General features: G+C 45.3%; 1 protein-coding gene across 2 annotated transcripts in view; it reads left to right on the forward strand.

Moving 5' to 3' along the window:
• Positions 1 to 18,466, forward strand: part of AMMECR1 (AMMECR nuclear protein 1) — an 81,248-nt gene that overhangs the window by 21,297 nt on the left and 41,485 nt on the right. For both annotated transcript variants that reach the window (XM_066202319.1, XM_066202318.1), the window contains one exon: positions 591 to 1,116. In XM_066202319.1, the coding sequence (XP_066058416.1) occupies positions 591 to 1,116 (526 nt within the window). Of the gene's footprint in view, positions 1 to 590; positions 1,117 to 18,466 lie in introns of those variants that run through there.

An 18,466-nucleotide genomic window follows, 5' to 3' on the forward strand; every position in this document is an offset into this window, starting at 1 on the left:
CTCTAATTTAAAAAAAAAAAAAAATCGTATAAAATATATATATGTACATCTAAAGCCCGTGGCTTTTAGCCACCACGACTGCATGGTTAATAGCTGCATCCAAGCACTCTCTCCGGGCTCCCAGGCTGGCGGCTCCAACACAGCCCTCCCCCTCTCCTCCCCAGAGAAAGGCATTTCAGGTCACTTGAATTATTTAGCGGGGTGTTTTTAACCATCTCAAGGGCTTTGCTCCTGCCGTGCGGCGCCTGCAGAGCTGGGGTTTGTGGGTTTATTTTATTTTTTTTTTTTCTTTTTCCCTTTTTTTTTTTTTTTTTTAGCACGCGAGGTGGAGTTGCTCCACTTCCTCGGCAGAAGGAGGAGATAAAGCTCGGGGGGGAAGGCGAGAGAGGGGCGGCTCGGCGTGTGGAGGGGAGGGGAAAGGCCGCCACACCTGCGGGCCGCGCTGCCCCCTCAGGCCCGGCCCTGGCCGCCGGGGCCGCGCACCGGCTCGCTCTAACGCAGCTCTCTCTGTCTCTCCCTCCTCCCCCGCCGATCCTCCTCTTCCTCCCGCTCCTCATTCATCCTCCCCTCTCCGCCCCCTCCCCGTGCAGGCGAAGCGGGCGCGGCAGGAGGCGGAGCGGGCCGCCGCACGTCCCCCGGCCGGCCGGCCGGCCCCCCCGCCATGGGTCGGAAGCGCTGCGTGGGGGGAGACGGCTCCAAGATGGCGGCGGGTTGCTGCGGGGTGAAGAAGCAGAAACTCTCCAGCTCCCCTCCCTCGGGCTCGGCCGGCCCGGGCGGCGGCGGCGGCGGCTCCCACTGCGGCGGGGCGGCGGCGGCGGGGGGCGAGCCGGGGGCGCTGCCCCCGCCGGGGGGCCCCCGCCTGAACGGCATCGGGGTGCTGGCGGGGGGCGCCGCCGGCTGCGCCCTGTCCCCGCCGCTGCCGCCCAGCTGCGGCGGGGGCCCCGCCGGCCTCTCCCCGCCGGCCTCCTCGCTGCTCGCCTCCCCTGGCTCCGGCGGGCCCGGCTGCAGGAAGATGGTGGTGTCGGCCGAGATGTGCTGCTTCTGCTTCGATGTGCTTTACTGTCACCTGTACGGATACCAGCCCCCGCGGAGCCCCCGCTTCACCAACGACCCATAGTGAGTATCGCCGCGACCGCCCGCGTGGGCGCCTCGTGCGCGCCCGTCCCGCCCGGCTCCCCCCCGGCCGGGCGCCCTCCCCTCCTTCCCTCCCTCCCCGCCGGCTCCCGCCTCCCGCCCGGCACCTTCCCCGCCGCCGCCGCCGCCGCCGCCGCCCGGCCGCTGTCCTCGGCTGGCCCCACGCCTGTCCCCGGGCCGGGCCCGCGGGCGCCCCCGCTCCCCGGGAGCCGCGCTGTCCTCTCGCCCCGGGGAGCGCCGCGCTGCCCGCCGGCTCGCTGACCCCTCCCCGGCCCCGGCGGGCTCGCTGGTGGCATCTCCCCCGTAATCCCTGACGCCGCGGGCAGCGCCCCGGTCCCAGCGGCCGCCTTTGTGCCGGGTTCCGCGGCCGCTGCTCCGTGGGCAGTGCCCTGTCCCCGCTCGTGGGCTGTGTGCCGGGCAGCCCGCTCCCCGCTCCTTTCTCCTGTTGTCCTTACTGGGACCCCTGCGCTAGGCGGTCTGTGGCTGTCCGTGTGTTCTGCGTGAGTGCGGGCCTCTCCGTCACCAGTGCTGGATGGTGAGTACCCAGTGTGAGAGCCCTGTCGTGCGAGTCCCGGGTTTGTGAACACCGGTGTCCCTGTACATTCCCCGTGTCAGGCACTTGTAACGCTACTTTGGTCTCAAACCGTGCGGAGTCCTTGCTTTGTAATGACTCCCGAAGATCACCCAGTGTTAGACATCCCGAGTCCCTGAGTAATCCACCACATCAAATTCCCAGAGTTTTGAACAGATCACATAAACACCTGTTACTCCCATCCTCCCTCTGCCTCCCAAGCTTCCTTGCAAGAGCGTCCAACAAGGGCCTGTTTTATTCCCATCCCTGGCCACTCTCGTTCAGTGTTTGTGTTGAACCCTGTGCCCCACTGGCTCCAGGAGTGAGCTGCCGGGACGGTGTTGCCCAGCATGCCAGCACCGGGGAGCCGGGCATGCTGCTGCGGCCAGAGCTCAGCCACTTCAGGGAGTAACTTCTTCTCTGTGACAGGAAGTTACTTCCTCTCGGCCAGGATGAGTTACCGAGCTGCTGCATGATCCAAGTCCGTTTGATTGCAGAGTTAACCTAAGGGGTTGTTGAAACTGAGTTTCCGCTGTTTTACTTTGCTTTTAAATGGAATGGAGCTCATGTGGTGAGTTTCCAAGCTCCAGCTGAGACTCGGCTGTGTTGGTCCACCAGAGTGCATGTCACTTTTTTTCCTCTTATGTATAGCATGACTATCAAGTTTGTGAGAACCCGTGCTTTTTCTCAGTACTTAATGAATACAAGTTCTGTTGTGTATGTCCTGGACCCTCGTGCACCTTCACCGATGCAAACAGTTATCGTGCAGTCTGTGTTTCATTAATGAGATGTAGTGTATGCTTCTTGGTGTTTAAAAATATGATGTATTAATGATCTTATTTGTAGTCCTTGCTGTTCTAACACCCAGGATCTATACATCTCTCGCATACTTTCAGCTGCTGTCATGACAACCCAGCTCTGTGGATTCCTACTTAACCTGCCACCCCAGCAAGTCTTCCCTATATGCTCTTCATAACTCCTATGTGGTTTCATCAGAGTACCAATAATGAAAGGAGGGCAGGGAGACTCCACTGTGAGTTTCTTTACCCAGGTCTTTTGCAAATCCGTGTCTGTCCTTTTGTAGATACCAACTGTTTAGCAGCTGCTGCTCTGAGTAGCCATTTTGCTGTGCATTGTCCTGTGTCTGTTCTCCATCCCAGACCACTGTAGGTTGCAACATCAGCTTTGTGCTGTTTCACTCTTTCATTGCTGTAAGAGAGTTGAATTCTGTCTGTGTCTCTGTAACAATATTACCTTGGTGTGGTGGTTTCTTTTTATCTGTGTTGCAGAATGTTTTGTTGGACAGATTGGTTCTGCTGTCTGTTTTGTTAGTGGAGGAAACTGAGGCAGGGGTGAAGATCTCAGCAGTGAAATGTTTCCCAGTAAGCACTTTGATTCCTCTTAGTAAGCAGTAGATCACTTCACTTTTTTTCCTCCTGCTTCTTACTTTAACGACAACACAATTGCAAACTAAGTAAAATTATTTGAATTTTTCAGAAATTATTATGTGTTCTTCAGATTTAGTTGCTGGATGGACCTGGTGAAAAGTTGCTGCATCGACTTCTGAACTTCTAGACTTCTGAAAGTGGCACTGTCATTAAAATTAGTAATGTAATTTCTGTTTATACCCATGCTTGTGCCAGCATGCATTGTATAGATCAGAAAATGATCTAACAATAATTTCATATTTTTTCCTGGTTGATTACAAAGTTTGGCTCTTTCTGGATCATGGCTTCACAAACATTTGTGCCCGCACAAGTGTGAGGTGGAAATAAGCAGACAGATGGCAGAACTGCTGCTTTCAGCAGCCTTGTGAGCTGATTGTGTTTGTGCAGTTGGGGATGCAACTTCAAAAAAGTTGTTCAGTGTTACATGTAGAATTTTAGGTTGGTGGGAAAAATTGCTCCTGCTGAGTGTTCAGAGGCAGCATGATTTCTGGCATTCACAAGTTTTGCAGGCAGTCTTACTGATAACTGGGTAACTCACAAAGAGGAGATGTTGACTTTGAGGCCGGGCTGCATCCTGTACAGCAGAAAAAACCTGAATGAGAACTGGTGTTTTTCAGTGAGTGTGCTTTGCAGCTTTCTGCCTCGAATTCATTTGGAGGTTTTGTCCTTAGACTGAAATATTTGCTCTAAGAGCCGTAACCTAAAACAAGGGTCTGTACGTAAATTATAGAATTATTTTTTTAAGTTATGTTAATTACAGGGTAGGATGAAAGACCTGTGAGCAGGTATCCTCATACAAACATGACTCATATTTCTTGCAGGTCTTTGAACAATGAAACTGGGCATGATCAAAGAAAAGCAGGTGGCTGAATCACTTGGACAAGGGGTTCTGGCGTGTTGGCTTTAGAACAAAACCCGCTTGTGACACCTCCGGATTTTTCTGACTTTTCTATGCCAAGAAGAGGACAGCATCAGGGCAACAAATTCAAGGCAGTAGGAATGAGTGGAAAAGCTTGTTTTGACAGGCTGTGGGTTTTGAACTCCGGGGCAGCCCATACATGGATGAAATAGTTGGCATCTTCCTATCTCTGGAGTTCCTGAAGCACAGAGAATAGGCTGTTGAGGGTATTGCTAGGGAGGTGTTGGGTTGGAGAGGGTGGTGACTCATGGAGCCAAAAGAAGATAGCTGAAAGACACTGGATCTCTCCAGCAGTGTAGTGTTGAGAATAGGCTGAGCAAGTTATTCCAGCCATGGACTTCCTCTCCTCTTGCAGGCTCCATGGATCTGCCGACGTTTTGTTCTGTCACTCCTAATTGAAGAAACCTTTCATTTCACTTCACTTTGGGTTGCCCTCTAGGCCACCCTTTCCCTTCTTCACAGGATACGTCCTGTGCCTTGCTTCTGCCAGTGTGGTGGCTCTCAAACTACAGGTGCAGAAGGCTGGTCTTGTGCCCATTAGTTTCCTCACTCAGAGAAAGTTGTGATTCTACTCAAAGTGAGTGTAACTTAACCTTGTAGTAAGGAAACGGTTCTACGGTTCCTAGATATCCAAGATTTTTCCTTAGTTACTGTGTCTTGGTGTGAAGTGTTGGTAATGGTGGAGGAATTGCTGGTAATTTAGATTGAAATCTAAAAATAAAGTCTCAACATCTTCCTGTACAGCCCCAAAGCTGATTTTTTCCTGCAGTGTTAACTGTCCAGTGATTTCTGTTAGGGCATTGAAGAGGGATGACACTTGTCTGTAGGTGTGTGCGTGTGCTTACACATACACATGAATAAAAATGTTATGGCTTGCAGTTGATAGGATTTCATGCTTTTCTCAGTTTCTTGTTTCTTGGCTGCAGCCTCATCTCCTGCTTTAGTCTCCACAACTTTACTGTAGTGTTGGAACATTGCACTTCCTGCTTGCTTTGGTATATGCTTCTTTACAAGCTTTTCTTTGAAACGTTGTCTGGAAACTGAGAATTTCGTATTGTCTCAAAAACCCAGCAGCGTTCTTTCTATTGTCATTACTGCTCCTGGTGCCAGCAATATGAAGTTTTGTTGTTTCTCTGCAGGGCTTGGTTGTGGGGCAGGGGAGACTTCCACTGTTTTGTGGCAGAGTCAGTAATAATTTGTATTTATTGTTACACTCCAATATTGCACAACAGCTGCAATGAACGCTTGGTCATCACCAAAGGTCAACAAGGAAACACGTAGGGAAGTGTTCTTTCATGTCTGTGTGTCTGACTTTGTTTTTCATGTGAATTGTATAAGGTTCACTCTTTTCTCCTGAATGAACAGAGTGCATTGGTCTTTGCTGTTGAATGTCAAATGCTGGAATGTACAGTGGCGGTTGTTTCGGAGTGAGTTCTGTGGTGACGCTTTGAGGATATAGTGCAGTAGGGAATGTGTATTTTGGCTGGCACTGGCGGTGCTCAGCAGGGAATTCCCAGCATATTTGAAAGCAGATCTGGTGAGTGCATCTTGGTGCAGCAGAGGGGCAGGAGGGATAAGGTTGCACGGCTTCAGAAAGAAGTGGCCTTTGCCAGTAGGTTCATCCTCTGATAGGATTGGTGAACTAAGAAAATAACCTAATTTGGAGTTTATCACAGCATTATCTGTAATTTGAGGACTTTTTCCTTCCTAAGTTCGCTTTAGAGAGCTGTTCTTACGTGCAGATGAGGTAATTTCTGTTGGTACAGGAAAGCAAATCATTGCCAGTCTTAAGGCTAGACCCTGGTTTAGTTTCTTTAGCTAAAAGCAGTCACCACCAAGTTACATGGAGTGCTCTGATTCTCTGCAGTACCGGTTCTGTGGAAGTTCATCGTTCTCATACTCCTCGTAGGGTGAAGAGGAGTCAGCAACCACCAATCCTTGTGCCATCACTTTGGTCATTCCTTTTTATTGCCTCCTTCTGTTTAGTTACATTCATATTGTTTGTCATATTTTCTTTATTCTATTTTGGGCTTTATGTTCCTCCTAAATGTTTTCATGGAAATACAATTTTTAACACTGATTTTGACATTTAAACTCTTGACTGTCAGAAAAATATATTTTGTGTCTAGATTTGGTTTACTTCACACGTACATCCAACTTCAGTATTTTTTTGCCAGAGATTGCTGAGACCTTCATGATTTAAGAATGCCAATATTTTATTTGGAGGTGCTGGAAGAGTATGCAGTTCTGCCTTCCCTTCAGGTGTGAGTTAAATATAATAGTAATGTTATCTGGCCTTGAATACTGAAATGAGAAATTTAATGTTGGCACTTCTTGGTCACTGCCAGTTAAGAGATAACCCAAAAATAAAAGTTTGGAACCCTGGGCTGGTTCATTTTGCTTAGCCTACAGATCTAGACTGTGACCAGTCAATGAATGAAATGTAGTCCTCGGTTCTCTCAAAAGTCATGCCATAATTAATGGAGCCAGCTCAGTATGTGAGGCTCTCTGTTCTTGCGTTAAGTAACTGTTTACAGTTAAATGCAGGTTTTCTGTAGCATCATTGTCTTCAGAAGTACAAGTGTAAGTTGTTTGATATATGCCATATACTGCTGGTTTGTGGCAAGAATTTCCATGGAAGGCAGGAAATATGTAAATTATTTAAAAATAATAGTAGACACACCAGAGTTTGGCCAATACAGAAACTGTTGCTAGGCTGGAGGCCAAAACAAGTCCAGTCAGGCCCTGACCCTCGTTAGCAAAGCATTATGAAAATGCTTGACTTTTTTTATGATGTTTATGCTCCTAAGGAGTGGGTTATTAAAATTAGTACTCAGCTTAGCATTGCAAAGTTTGCATTTAAATAACCAGATGGGGCAGCTCTCCTGTGGTTAATTGACAAATTCTCAAAAACATGTCCTTGATTACCAGGATGGGAGTGCAGTAGCTCTCAAATGGAATATGGCTGTTGAGTTGGTCCTGCTCTTCCTCACTGTGTGATAGTGTTGTGGTATTTGCTGAGTGATCAAAAGCTGGGCTGCTTATCAGTCCAGCACTATAAACAATTCAGCATCTTTCCTGGGCTGCTTGCATGACCTTCTGAAAAGCCCTTCCTTTCCATGGCTGAGGTGTTGGCTAAAGGAATCATTTCTGAAGTGGGATACCTTCCTGTTCCATTGGTCAGAAACATATTTGCTGAGGTTTTTTCGTTTTTTTTTTTTTGCATTTGTCATCCCTTCACAAGTGGTGTCCCCTAAGAGACTAAGTCTGTGTCCATGCCTTGCAGGATGTGCCTGAAGTTTTCATAGTCTGACTGGGCTTTGATAACTTCCTGGAAGGCAGTGCTATGTTGTGAGTACGTGGGTATTGCTTTGCTGCACCAAGTACTTGCAGCCAGGGTTATTAGAGTGCTAATTTCATGAGAGTGACATTTTGTGGAATGCAGAACAGCTCCACGGAGTTGTGGCAAGGTCACTGGGACAGCAGCCATACAGAGATCTGTATGTCTTCCCGGAGCACTCTTGTGTTACAAGGATGCAGTTCTCACAGTCCTTAATGGTATATGAAACCTCACTTTCTGCATTTCTTTCCATTAGCTTGAAATCTGTGGCGCCTTCGGCGGACTTTCCCTGTTTCCCGTGTGGTGCTTTGTACAGAGATGTGAATTCTGTGGGTGAAGCTCAAAAATTCTTGGCTTTCAGGTACATTAAGGTAGAAAAACGTGTGTGATTCTCCAGTGGGGGCCAGCTTAGTAAATCTGCTTGCTTCCAGCCCCTTTTTCTATATGACTGTAAGAATTTAAGGGTTGTGTGCCACACTATTTTCTTTACTCAGTAAGTGAGCACAAGGGTAAGGTCAGCTGCCAAGGAATGGCAAGTTTGCAAGGCTGTTCTTTTTCTGTACAAATAAACTCGCTGAAAGATTTGACTTTCGGGAAGGATGTTGTGCTAGGCAGAGGTCCCTTGTAAGGACCTTCTATGAGGAAGAAAAACCATATTTTTGTAGTCCTCAGTAGTTTATTTGACTGCCGCATAAAGTAGGCAAAGAAAATGCTTCACCAACCTTCTCTAAGCAGTGTTTCTGCAGAGAGAGTGCTGGAGGCTGAGCAAGTGGTTGAAAAACCCACAGGAAAGGTGTAGCGAGGAAAGAAGCCCTCTTCAAAGAGTGCTGCAGTGCCTGAAGGGAGGTGATGAATTGCAGTTGAAGTATCTGTTGAGCGTGAGGGGACCAAAACCTCCAGCAAACCAGTGGCACAAATGAAAAACTGCAAGCCCAGCGATAGAAGGCAAGTTCTTTCGGCACAGTGTTGTACAAGGAGTTATCCCAAACTCTGAAGAACCAAACGGTAATGTCGTATTAAAAGTGATCCCTAATAAGATGCTGCTGGAAGGTGAAGTTGTAGTAATGAGGCTCACTCTTCTTAAGAAACAGGAGCAGGGTTCTGATTCAGTTCAACTAGAATTGAAAAATAAACAAGTAGAGAAGAGGCAGGCGGCAGAAATCTCAGGTGGGAAATTTCCCATCATAGTACCTGAGTTCCTCTAAAATACTGGGACTAAAAGTTGAGAGAATATATAAAATTTGGGCTGTTCATTTGGAAGGAACACTGGATTAATCCAAGCATTAAAAATGAAGTGTTATAAAGGATAAATGGAACACAAATTACCTTTTTCTTAATTCACAGGAAAAAGGTTGAAGTGAAACAAATATTCTTGTGTACGCTTAACCATTGTGGTCTCTTTTCACCTCAAGGATGAATTATTGCAGTTTCCTGTGCTTGGACAGCTTGAGCTTTTAAGGTAGAAAATTTGAGCCTCTGCAAAAGCAGTACCTCTTTTTGGGAGAATATGGAATCTGTGCTTCAGGTTTTTTGGTGCCAGCTGCTTTTTTTTTTTTTTCCCCCTTCCTTTTGGAGGATTTCAAGGTGTTTTCTTCGCATACATAATATAAATGTCTTGGAATAACCTACTCAAAGACTTGCCTACTGCCCTTTGCCATCCTGCTAATTTAAGTATGCTTTCTCCTTTTTAAAATGTGTTGTGATGCTCAGCAGCAGCAGGTTCTTGCTTGCCCTGAGCTGAAATAGTTACACTGGGCAGGGTGGATGAAGATAGAGGAACATGATGAACACTCTGCTGTTACAGTGTGAGATATTACTCTTTTACTCTTTTTCTGACCACTGGTCGTATAAATATATGGATGGCAGATATACATCCAATAGTTAGGCAACAAAAGCATAATATACTTTCTTGGTTGTCATTTTATGTAGAATGTTTACTGGAAATTGCTCTGGAGCGGAAAACTAGGCCAGTTCAGGATGGTCTCTGACATCTTGGCACTAAATTTTAGGGGGTTGGAGATGCCAGAAATGTCTTGGAGAAGGCCATTGCAGAGAGATCAGTGCCGTTCAGATGGTTCTGCTGATAAGACCTCTGCTTGTTTTTAAGTGATTTTGACTTTTAAGTCAGAAGGAGAAAGAGACAATCTTACATAAAAACACTGGATGGCTGTTGGACCTCTGGGTGTTTATGGGGCTTTGCAGGTTCTGTCCAGCTTCTCTGTGTGCAGAGTGATTAGAGGAGGCAAGTGGGACTTGAGGATGAATCACTGCAGTGGAGTTTGGAAGGGCTGTGTTTTGTTCCTGGCCCTGTGATTATGATGGACAAACCTGGATGAGGTCTTCAATCACTCTGCCTTGTGTTCTTAACACAAAAAATAAGGCGCCTCAACCTACTTTTCTTTGTCAAGGTAGCACAGAGAGAAATTGGCTATTATTGCAACTGTTCTTTCCCTTGACTGGATTACCCTGCCAAGAAGCTCTCCAGACTCAGCTCAGGATATTTTTGCCTAAATTGGCAACTTGGAGGCATACACTTCTTTTTTTTCCTTTTTTTTCCCCCCTTTTTAAAAACTGTAATCCACTATATCTGAAATGAATCACAGTTGTATTCAAGTTGTTAGCTTGACTCCTTTAAAGGCTATTGTTGCTTCTCAGTTAAGTCACAGAATTTGCAATGATTTTTTTCCAGAATAGTTTTTTTTTTTCTTTTGAAGTTCTCATAGTCACAGTATCCTCCTTCATATTTTAGGCTACTGTTGAGTGAGTCCTTTCCCTGAGAATAGTTCAGATAGTTTGAACTCTGCTAATACAAGAAGATAAGATCTTGAAGACAAGACCTTCCGAAAATCATACTGCATCTCGTGTTTCTGTTCCAGTTGCATTGACACCGTTGCTTTATGGGCATTTCGAAAGTGTGAAGAGGGTGTGGTTACACCTTCCATGCCCTGCTAGAGCCAGTAAGTTATGGTTGTGTAGAGAGGCAAGATCTCTTGATTTACTGAGTGTTGGAAGTGGAGGTGAGCAGAAAGAAAAGGCAGGGTGGCAAGGAGGTACAAGCAGTGACCATATAATGATACTTCACTAAATATTTTTCTGATCTTCAGGAACTAGTAGTTTGGGACATCTGAAGCCAGAAGTGATGTCTTCTACCAGTAATTCTCCCCAACACCCCAGCCACCCCACTAGAATGAGTAGATTATAAATGAAGTTTTATTGAGGCGAAGCTGGAAGGAACATGAGAACGTTTTGCAGGAATGGTTGAAATAATTCAGGCGCTATACTGTTAGAAATGGAATGAAAATCAGTATGTTTTTGGAACAATGTCGTGCACTTCAGGAGTGCATAAAAACTGAATCTGTAAGTCAGGAGTTTGTTTCGCTCCTTCAGGGTTTTCTGGTATTACCAGTTGGCCATCAGATTGCTTAACTTTCATTGTGCTATAGATACATAAAGGGCAAGTGGCTATTTTAAGGAGTAATTATAAGTAAGAATAGAAAAGCATTAAATACAGTTTGAAAAGGGACTGGCTGAGAGCTTACTTGTAAAAGTTTATGGTTCTGCTGCTCTCAGGAGAAACATCTTGTGTTGGCAAAGCAGGGCAGCCAGAGTGCTTGGAGGTGTGAAATCACTTTGCAGAGGAAGATGAGAAGGGCTGGGCTGCTTTAGAGGATCAGAACAATGACTAAAAGGTACAAAATTTGATTGAGGGGAGGTGTGTATGTATATGTGTATACATGCTAGTTTGTCTATATATATATATATCTTTGTGTGTGCATATTGTGTTATAGGTAGAGAAAGACAAAGGGACACAAATTAACTCTTTAAACTTGATGCCAGTACTGTTAGAAGAGCAAAAGGATATAAAAGACTGTGAATTAATTTCAGATTTAGAGCGTAAGGTTTCTGCTTTCTGGAGCAGTGTGGCATTATTGTAACCACTAATAGGATTAGTGGGGGCAAGCGATCCAAATAGTTTAGATGGATCTTGATTACTTTATGATAAGATATATATGACACATTGCCTTTGGTAGTAAGATTACTAGATTTGATAGTTTAAAAAGTCCCTCTGGGTTCATTGGAGTGGACTTGGGCTTTAGGCCTCAGTGTGGCATTTGGCCTTCTCATGGCTCCCCCATGGAAGGGGCTGATAGATCTGACAGACGATAATCCTGGTCCTTGGCTGTTTCTGCTTTGCTTATATATATTCTAGATTGAGAAATCTTCTGCTGATGAAGTTTTCAAGAATGGAGACAGTCATTTTGCCATTGAAAGTCTCAGGTTATCAAGATGATGTGACAAAGCTTGTCTTCTCCGTATCATCTTACTGTCTTTATTTCTTGCCTGAAAATTCCGCCTTTTTTTTTTTTTTAATTGACACTGGCAATCATTGCCAAATTGAAGTTGGTGCTCTCTGGTCTGGCTGGTTGGGTCTAGCAGGATTACTAACTTACTTAGTGGGGTTGTTCTCTAATAAATTGTTTTGCTTTGACAGAGAAACTTTTACCTTTCTTTCCAGCCTGCTTTTGGTTCGAGTAAGGTTTATGACTTTCTTGAGGTGGCGATGAATAGGAGCAAACATTGGTCAGTAACAGAGCTCAGTGGAGGTAATGAATTTGGAGAATGTTATGAGTATAAATAATTTTTCACTAGACTGGAACTGAACCATAACTCTGCTATTGTTCACGTTGAACAGGGAAATGGGAGTGTTGGTTTTCTGAACCCCGTATATTTTGCTCTTAATAAGAATGGTTGCCAAAATAAAACTCAAGGAAAGGATTCAAATGGCAAACAAAGTGTATGTTGAGCAGTAATGTTTTTTGGAGTCGTGATACTGGAGACTTTACTGCTTGGCTTCAGACACCTAATAAAATGGGTTTTTATTTGCACAGCATTTCATGGCAGCAAAGAAACGGAGCAGTGTGGGAGCACAGTTTCTGTGAAAGGGAGCTGAACAGACTGGCTCACCCTGAGGTGCAGGGGGAGTTGGAGCTTCCACATTTACATTGAAATGTCAGAAGACTTCAGGTTGATAATTTTGAAATTATGGTATGTGAAGGACTTTTAAAGCAAAGCTGGGATTTGGTGGGTTGTTCGTGTGGCTTTTTTTTTTTTCTTACCAAAACAACAAACCAATAAAACGATACGGTAGGTGATCCTTGCTTCTGGAGCTGGTAACGTGGTTGTTAATCAGTGTTTTGTATGGTCATCCTGCTGTTCCTCCCCATCCGCTGAAGTATGCCCACTGCCACCTGTGTCTTAGGCTTGGATGCAGTTGAGGGACGGAGTGGCAGCCTCTGTGGGGCTAAAACTGGGAATGATGGTCAGAGGAAGTCTGACCTGACGCCGTGAGCTGGAACCTGCCACCGCCCCGAGTGTGAGAGCTGCTCATGAGGTGGAGGCTGTGTTTGAGCAGAGCCAAGTGTTAATCCATGCTTTAGTTTTCAGTAAACCTTGCTGATCACAGTGGAGACCCCCCTTTCCCAGGTTACTGAAAGGAAAATTGGTGGCAGCCTCCAGCTGTCGGATGTGAGGCTGCAGCCTGAAGTCAGGTCAGGGAGCAAGGTGCCACAATAATGGAATTACTCTGCCTGCGAAGAGGTGAAAATAGGAGATCTGGCACCTTGAAGCATTGGAGTGAGAAATCCAAAAAGGAGCAGTGTGGACCTCTCAACATGATGTTTTCAAGGGATTTATCTTCTTTTTAACCTTACCTGTGTTGATTTAAAGACATGGGCGGTTGGATGTTTGAATGTTTAGGTTTTTTGGAGGAAAGATAAATCTTCAGTGGTTTGATCTCTAGAAACTTCGTTGATGACCCAATGTTTAATTTAATAACAACAAAATAATATTCATCTTTAGATCAGTGATTGGGTCTGCAGCTGTTTTATTTTAGCTGGTTCCTGGAATGATTGAATCATGGTTGTGTGGGATCTGCTCATAGATGGTGAGTTGGTTTGGGGCTTTTTGGTAGTACACCAAATAACTGACTTTAACAAAACTAGAACATTTATACTAAATTAAATACTACACTTTTTAGTGGCCTACGGTATTTTCAGACAACTCCTGGTACTACTTTTGAAAGGCTATATATATTTTTCGCTGGTGTGCAGTGTAGCTGTTTTCTGTGTTAGCTTCAGAAATGTGTCATTTTCAAGGTGAATTTGAAGATGTCGTTTGCTTTTTGCTTTCGTAAAATGCCCAGTGAACCAAAACAGAACATGAACGCGCCGGTTTTGATGCGTCAAAATTAAAATGCACTCTGGTTATTTTCCAGAGTTTTCAGTCTGATAGGATGATTTTTGAAATTCAGCTTTGACATTTGAAGGGATCTCACTGAAGGTTTCTGTACATAGTTATGAGGACATGAGTTTGCATCTCATGTGGTGTTTGAGAGCATATTTAATTTTAGAAAGAAGCGTTTAAGCTTTGTTGTGGAAACACCGTAGCGTCTTTGAGGTTAATTCTGGGTCTTTCAGAATTTTGTTTTTCTTTATTCTTGTTAGTGTTGAAGAGCTGACTGTCTCACGCAGTGTGTTTGTGTGCTGAGCCACTTGAATGACATTACAGAACTATATAGAACAGCAATTTCCCAGTCTGACTTCCCTCACATACCAAGACTACTGCGGGCATAATTAATGCTCTAACTATAGTTTGGGGAAGTCATGGGAGTTACATGCAGCCCTTGGATGATTCTCCATGTCCAGAGCAAACAAAACATCCTCACACACATGCCCCACACCCTCCCTTGAGCTACTTGCATTGATCAGTGTGTGCTGGCTGTGCTCTTTCTGCTTGATAACTCAGCAGCGGATACTCTGCTGCTTTTTGTTAGGTTATTTTTTTTTGCTGAGTTTTAAGACTTTTTTTTTTTTTTTGCTGAGTCTTTTAGCATCCTAAATGGCAGAGCTGACTTGAGGGATAGGGTCTTCCCATGTGGTCTGGGGAGAGATGGGACCCTTGCAACCAGCCAGGATTAATTTAAGGCTGACAAGAACTGTAGCTCAAGTTGTTTTAACCTGGATTTGTCTGCTGCTCTGAGAATGCTCTCCTGGTTGAGACTTTAAGCCTGCTGCTGTACCCAGCAGTGCTAAAGATTACAGTGAAGGGATTTTTTTTTTTTTAATGGACTCACCTCAGTGACTCTTTCCAGCTTTTGGCACATGGAGCAGGTAGCTGTGCTTGCCTGCAAGTACATCCAGAAGCTGTGGAAGAAAAAGCTGTGATTCTGCTGTAAACAGCACTGCCAATTGTTTGCCCTACATCTAATTCCCCAGCCATCAGAACAAAGCTTACGTGCTAGAATATAAAGCTAAACGGGGATTTTTTTTTTGTTTTCCCCTTGTTGAGTTCATCTGGGTACATCATGGTGCTTTTATGTGGATAGTTGCAAACATTGCAGTGTATGGCAAACCTTTGGATCCCGATTTTAAGATAGTGAAAGAGCCTGCAATATGTAGCAGAACCATGTGCAGGCTGTCACAGAAAGTCTCGAGCCCATTTTGAGTGGCTGAAGATCACATTTACAGGTCAGTTTTGTTTCCAAACAATCCTGATGGATTGCTTCCACAAGCCCATCAGGTGCTCAGCCCAGTAACTCAATGGATCCAGCAGCTGGGTCCCCGAATTCAGAGGGATATACACATTGGCTCCAGCCTGGGGGGAGTATTGTGGCCTTGGTAGGATTTTCTCTCAGAGAAGCTGTGTGTTCTCTTTCCAGCAGTCTGGTTGTCTGTGCCCAGTGATCTGATCTGCTGCCACTTTGCAGGGATGGAAATTGCATTTGCTTTTCTGTAGTGTCGGTCCCTTCAGAGCCTTAGCGTGCTCTGGAGTTAGACCGGCAATCTGTTGTCCAGCCCTTCCTCAGTGTCAGGTTTGGAATTGTCCTGCAGGACCTGTCCCTGTGCTGGCCCTGGTGAGCTGTGTGTGATTTGTCTGCTCAGCCAGATGCTTCCCCTGTAGTTCATTCAAACTGGCCTCATCCCTCTGACCGGTTTGCTATGCGGTTAGGTGGGAATGTCTCCCCAGTTTCTTCACCAGTGGGAGTAGTGTTCCACTGAGCTTCTCTACACTGCTGTTGTCAATCCTCCATCCCTTTCTCATTTTGCTCTGCAAGAGATCTCGCTGGTTTTTCTAGCTGGTTTCCTGCTTTTGATTTCGTTAAGTAACTTCACAAGGTGCTACCCAAACATGCGAAGTTCTATTTCCTCTTCACTTCTGACCTCCCCTGTATATTCTAATCTCTTCTGTTCTCATTAGGCAAGCTTTCTTTTTTAAAAAGCTGACTTCTCAGATTTGCTTCCTAACTTCCCCATTTAATCATGCTCTATGTAGGCTTTTATTGCAGGGGCTGATGTGCTCCTTTGACTGCTTTTGTTTTGCTTCCAGCTGTGAGGAGTTTTTTCTTGATCTCCTGATACAGAGTTTTGTCTGCTTTTTTTTTGTAATTTTTGTTCCCTCTCTTTAGGGCTGTGTGGTCTTGGTTTGGTTTGTTTGTTCGGGTTGTTTTTGAGGGGAAACAGTTTTGAGAGGATTGCTAATTACTTTTTTGTTGTTGTTTTTACACTGTTCCCTTAATTATCTGTATGCCAATAGCTTTTTTGTCTCACTGTATTCGACTGTGATGTTGAAATACAATTGCATTGCAGGCAGAGTTACAGAGCAGCTTTCCTACCCTTTAACTAGGTCTAATAACTTTATTACTTGATTGTATGACTTATACCATAAGAAGTTCATTGGGCTTCTCCTCTCCTGTAACAGTTTATGCCATGAAATGTTTATATAACCTTCACAGACAGTGCATTCCCCACCTGCCTGTTTGTCGCTGCCATTGGAATTGCTGAGTGTGCTGCCAGGCTCTCAGCATTATCCCGGTTTGGTTTGTCTTCCTTCCACCAGACCTTGGAGATCCTTCTTACTTGGAGGGTGTCAGGTGAGGCCAAGTATTTGGGCTTGCCATGTGTTCCTTACGAAATTTCTAGCACTAGCGTAGAGGAGTTTGTGAGTTCCAAAACTCTTATTAGCATGCCAGTCTGGCTGACTCTGGCACGACTAATGTGCGTGCCTAACAAGTTCTTCCTGTTCCCATCGTGCCTAAATCCTCGCTGTCTGGATCACTGGCTTCCTTTCTCAGCCTCACACGTGGATCTGGCAGCCCTGGAGAAAGTCAAACCATGAAAATCCTGAGTGTAATTCTGCTGTCCATCAACCCGAGTTGGCTTTCCAGAGAATCCGTCCTGTGGTTCCATACTCTGCTCTTAGTAGTGTGGGTTCGGTGGCCTGCTGGGTTGTTTGGCTGGGGTTTTTTGGTTTGTTTTTCTGCTGAATCACCAAGCAGTCAGTGTTGAGTGTAGGAGCCCTGTGAGCTTGCTGCCTTTCCATCTGCTGGGTGCTGTGCCAGACGTCACAAATACAGCAAGCTGTGTGCCGGGTAAAGGCAGCTGATAACCACACCTGCTTCTTCCTGGTCCTACGTCTGTCTGCTCCAAGGAGGATTCCTGTGTCAACAGGAAGCAGGGGGTGGACTGTTCAAGAGATTAGCTCTGACCTGTCCTTGGTCCACATGAATGCTAGAGTTTGCAAAAGGCATGGTGAAGCATGGAAGAGAAAACAAGTATGCAACACAAGAGCCTTTTTCAATGGTGTTGTTGGTTATCTATTATTAAACTGCAGTGAGGTTCATGCGAGGTAGTGGGCTTTTTTATAACTTTTGAGATTTGTTCCCTCACTATGAAGGCATAACCCTAAAATTGTCAGTCTTCAAATAGGAAAAAAAATGCACATTTGGGAAGCAAAATTGCAGACAGCGTCTCTGTACTTGTGTGAACTTGTGTTTGGTAAAAGATTGTGAAAGAACTGATATCCCCAGCGAGGATCTGCTTTATTAGTGTCCCAGGGATGGCCAGTGGAAGATTCTGCTGGAAGAATATAACAACAGGGAAAACCTGTGAAGATGCTTCTGTATCCTCCAGTAATTTCCTATACTGGAGCTGGTGTCTTTGTGTTTATGGGTTGTTTAATTGTGTGGCTGGTGATAGCATGGGGTACTTGCTCAGAAAATGATGCCCTGTTATCTCGGATGTCTGAAAGTAACTAAGTCATGTCTGTTGCCTGCTTAAAACCGTAGCCTCGGTGCTGGCCGCGCGTGTTAGTGCATCATCGTGTCACAAACTGCAGTGTGTTCCTCTTCCAAAGGGATCACTGACCAGTCGTCTGGCTTATTGCTAACACGCTTCTCTGTTGCCTGAGTGCTGAGTGTGTTCTTGTTCAAGGTTAGCGTGGTTATGTTTACCTCCGGACCAGTTTTGTTCTGTCTTGTGTGTTGCATAATCTGCTAAAGCAGTGTGGCTGAAAGCTCCTCTGCTTTTTTCCAGCGGTATAGTCTGTCCTTATGAAGGTAATTACCTCTCTTTAATTATCTTACTGCTGTTCCCTGTTGTTTAAGCTGTACTGCATGTGTTACTTCTTGGGAGGTGCAAATGCGAGCGGTGGTCTCATTGCCCTTTTTTACTGCCCCTTTTGCCTCTCCTCTCTCTGAGCTGACATCCCTGTGTGTGCCCCTGTGCAGTGAAACTGGGGAGAAACACGCTTGGTCTAGCAAAAGTGGCAGAAAAGAGAGAGATATTTTTAAGCAGATCAGTTGCCCATCACACAGGTTCATTGCAGAACAAGAGAGGAGGCTGGCTGGGGATGGGAGCTTACAGCAAGTCTGTATTTATTCAGGAAACAACTCTGGGCTTCACTATTACTCAACCCTTGGTGCAGTCATCAGTGATTGAAGGGGTGGGAAGGCAATGTGAGATCACCCAGCTCATCTGAAGGCATGGTATCCTGTGTTCTGTACCCATGCTGACTGAGAGATGGCTGTCTTCCTTAATAGCCTTTCAAAACCAGTGAGGGCTCTTGCGATTTTGAACCATCTTTGTCCATCCTAAAATTGCTCTCTTTAATTATGTCTTTGCCAAAAACATAAATTCCGTTTGGCTCTAATTCCAGCCCTGTGTTTGGGCTACCTTTAAAGTGTCAACTCATTTCTTAAATTAGTTCTATCCAAGCAG

This window comes from Chamaea fasciata, unplaced genomic scaffold (assembly GCF_029207755.1).
Source record: "Chamaea fasciata isolate MVZ Bird 193981 ecotype frontalis unplaced genomic scaffold, bChaFas1.0.hap1 SCAF_22, whole genome shotgun sequence".
NCBI lineage: Eukaryota > Metazoa > Chordata > Aves > Passeriformes > Sylviidae > Chamaea > Chamaea fasciata.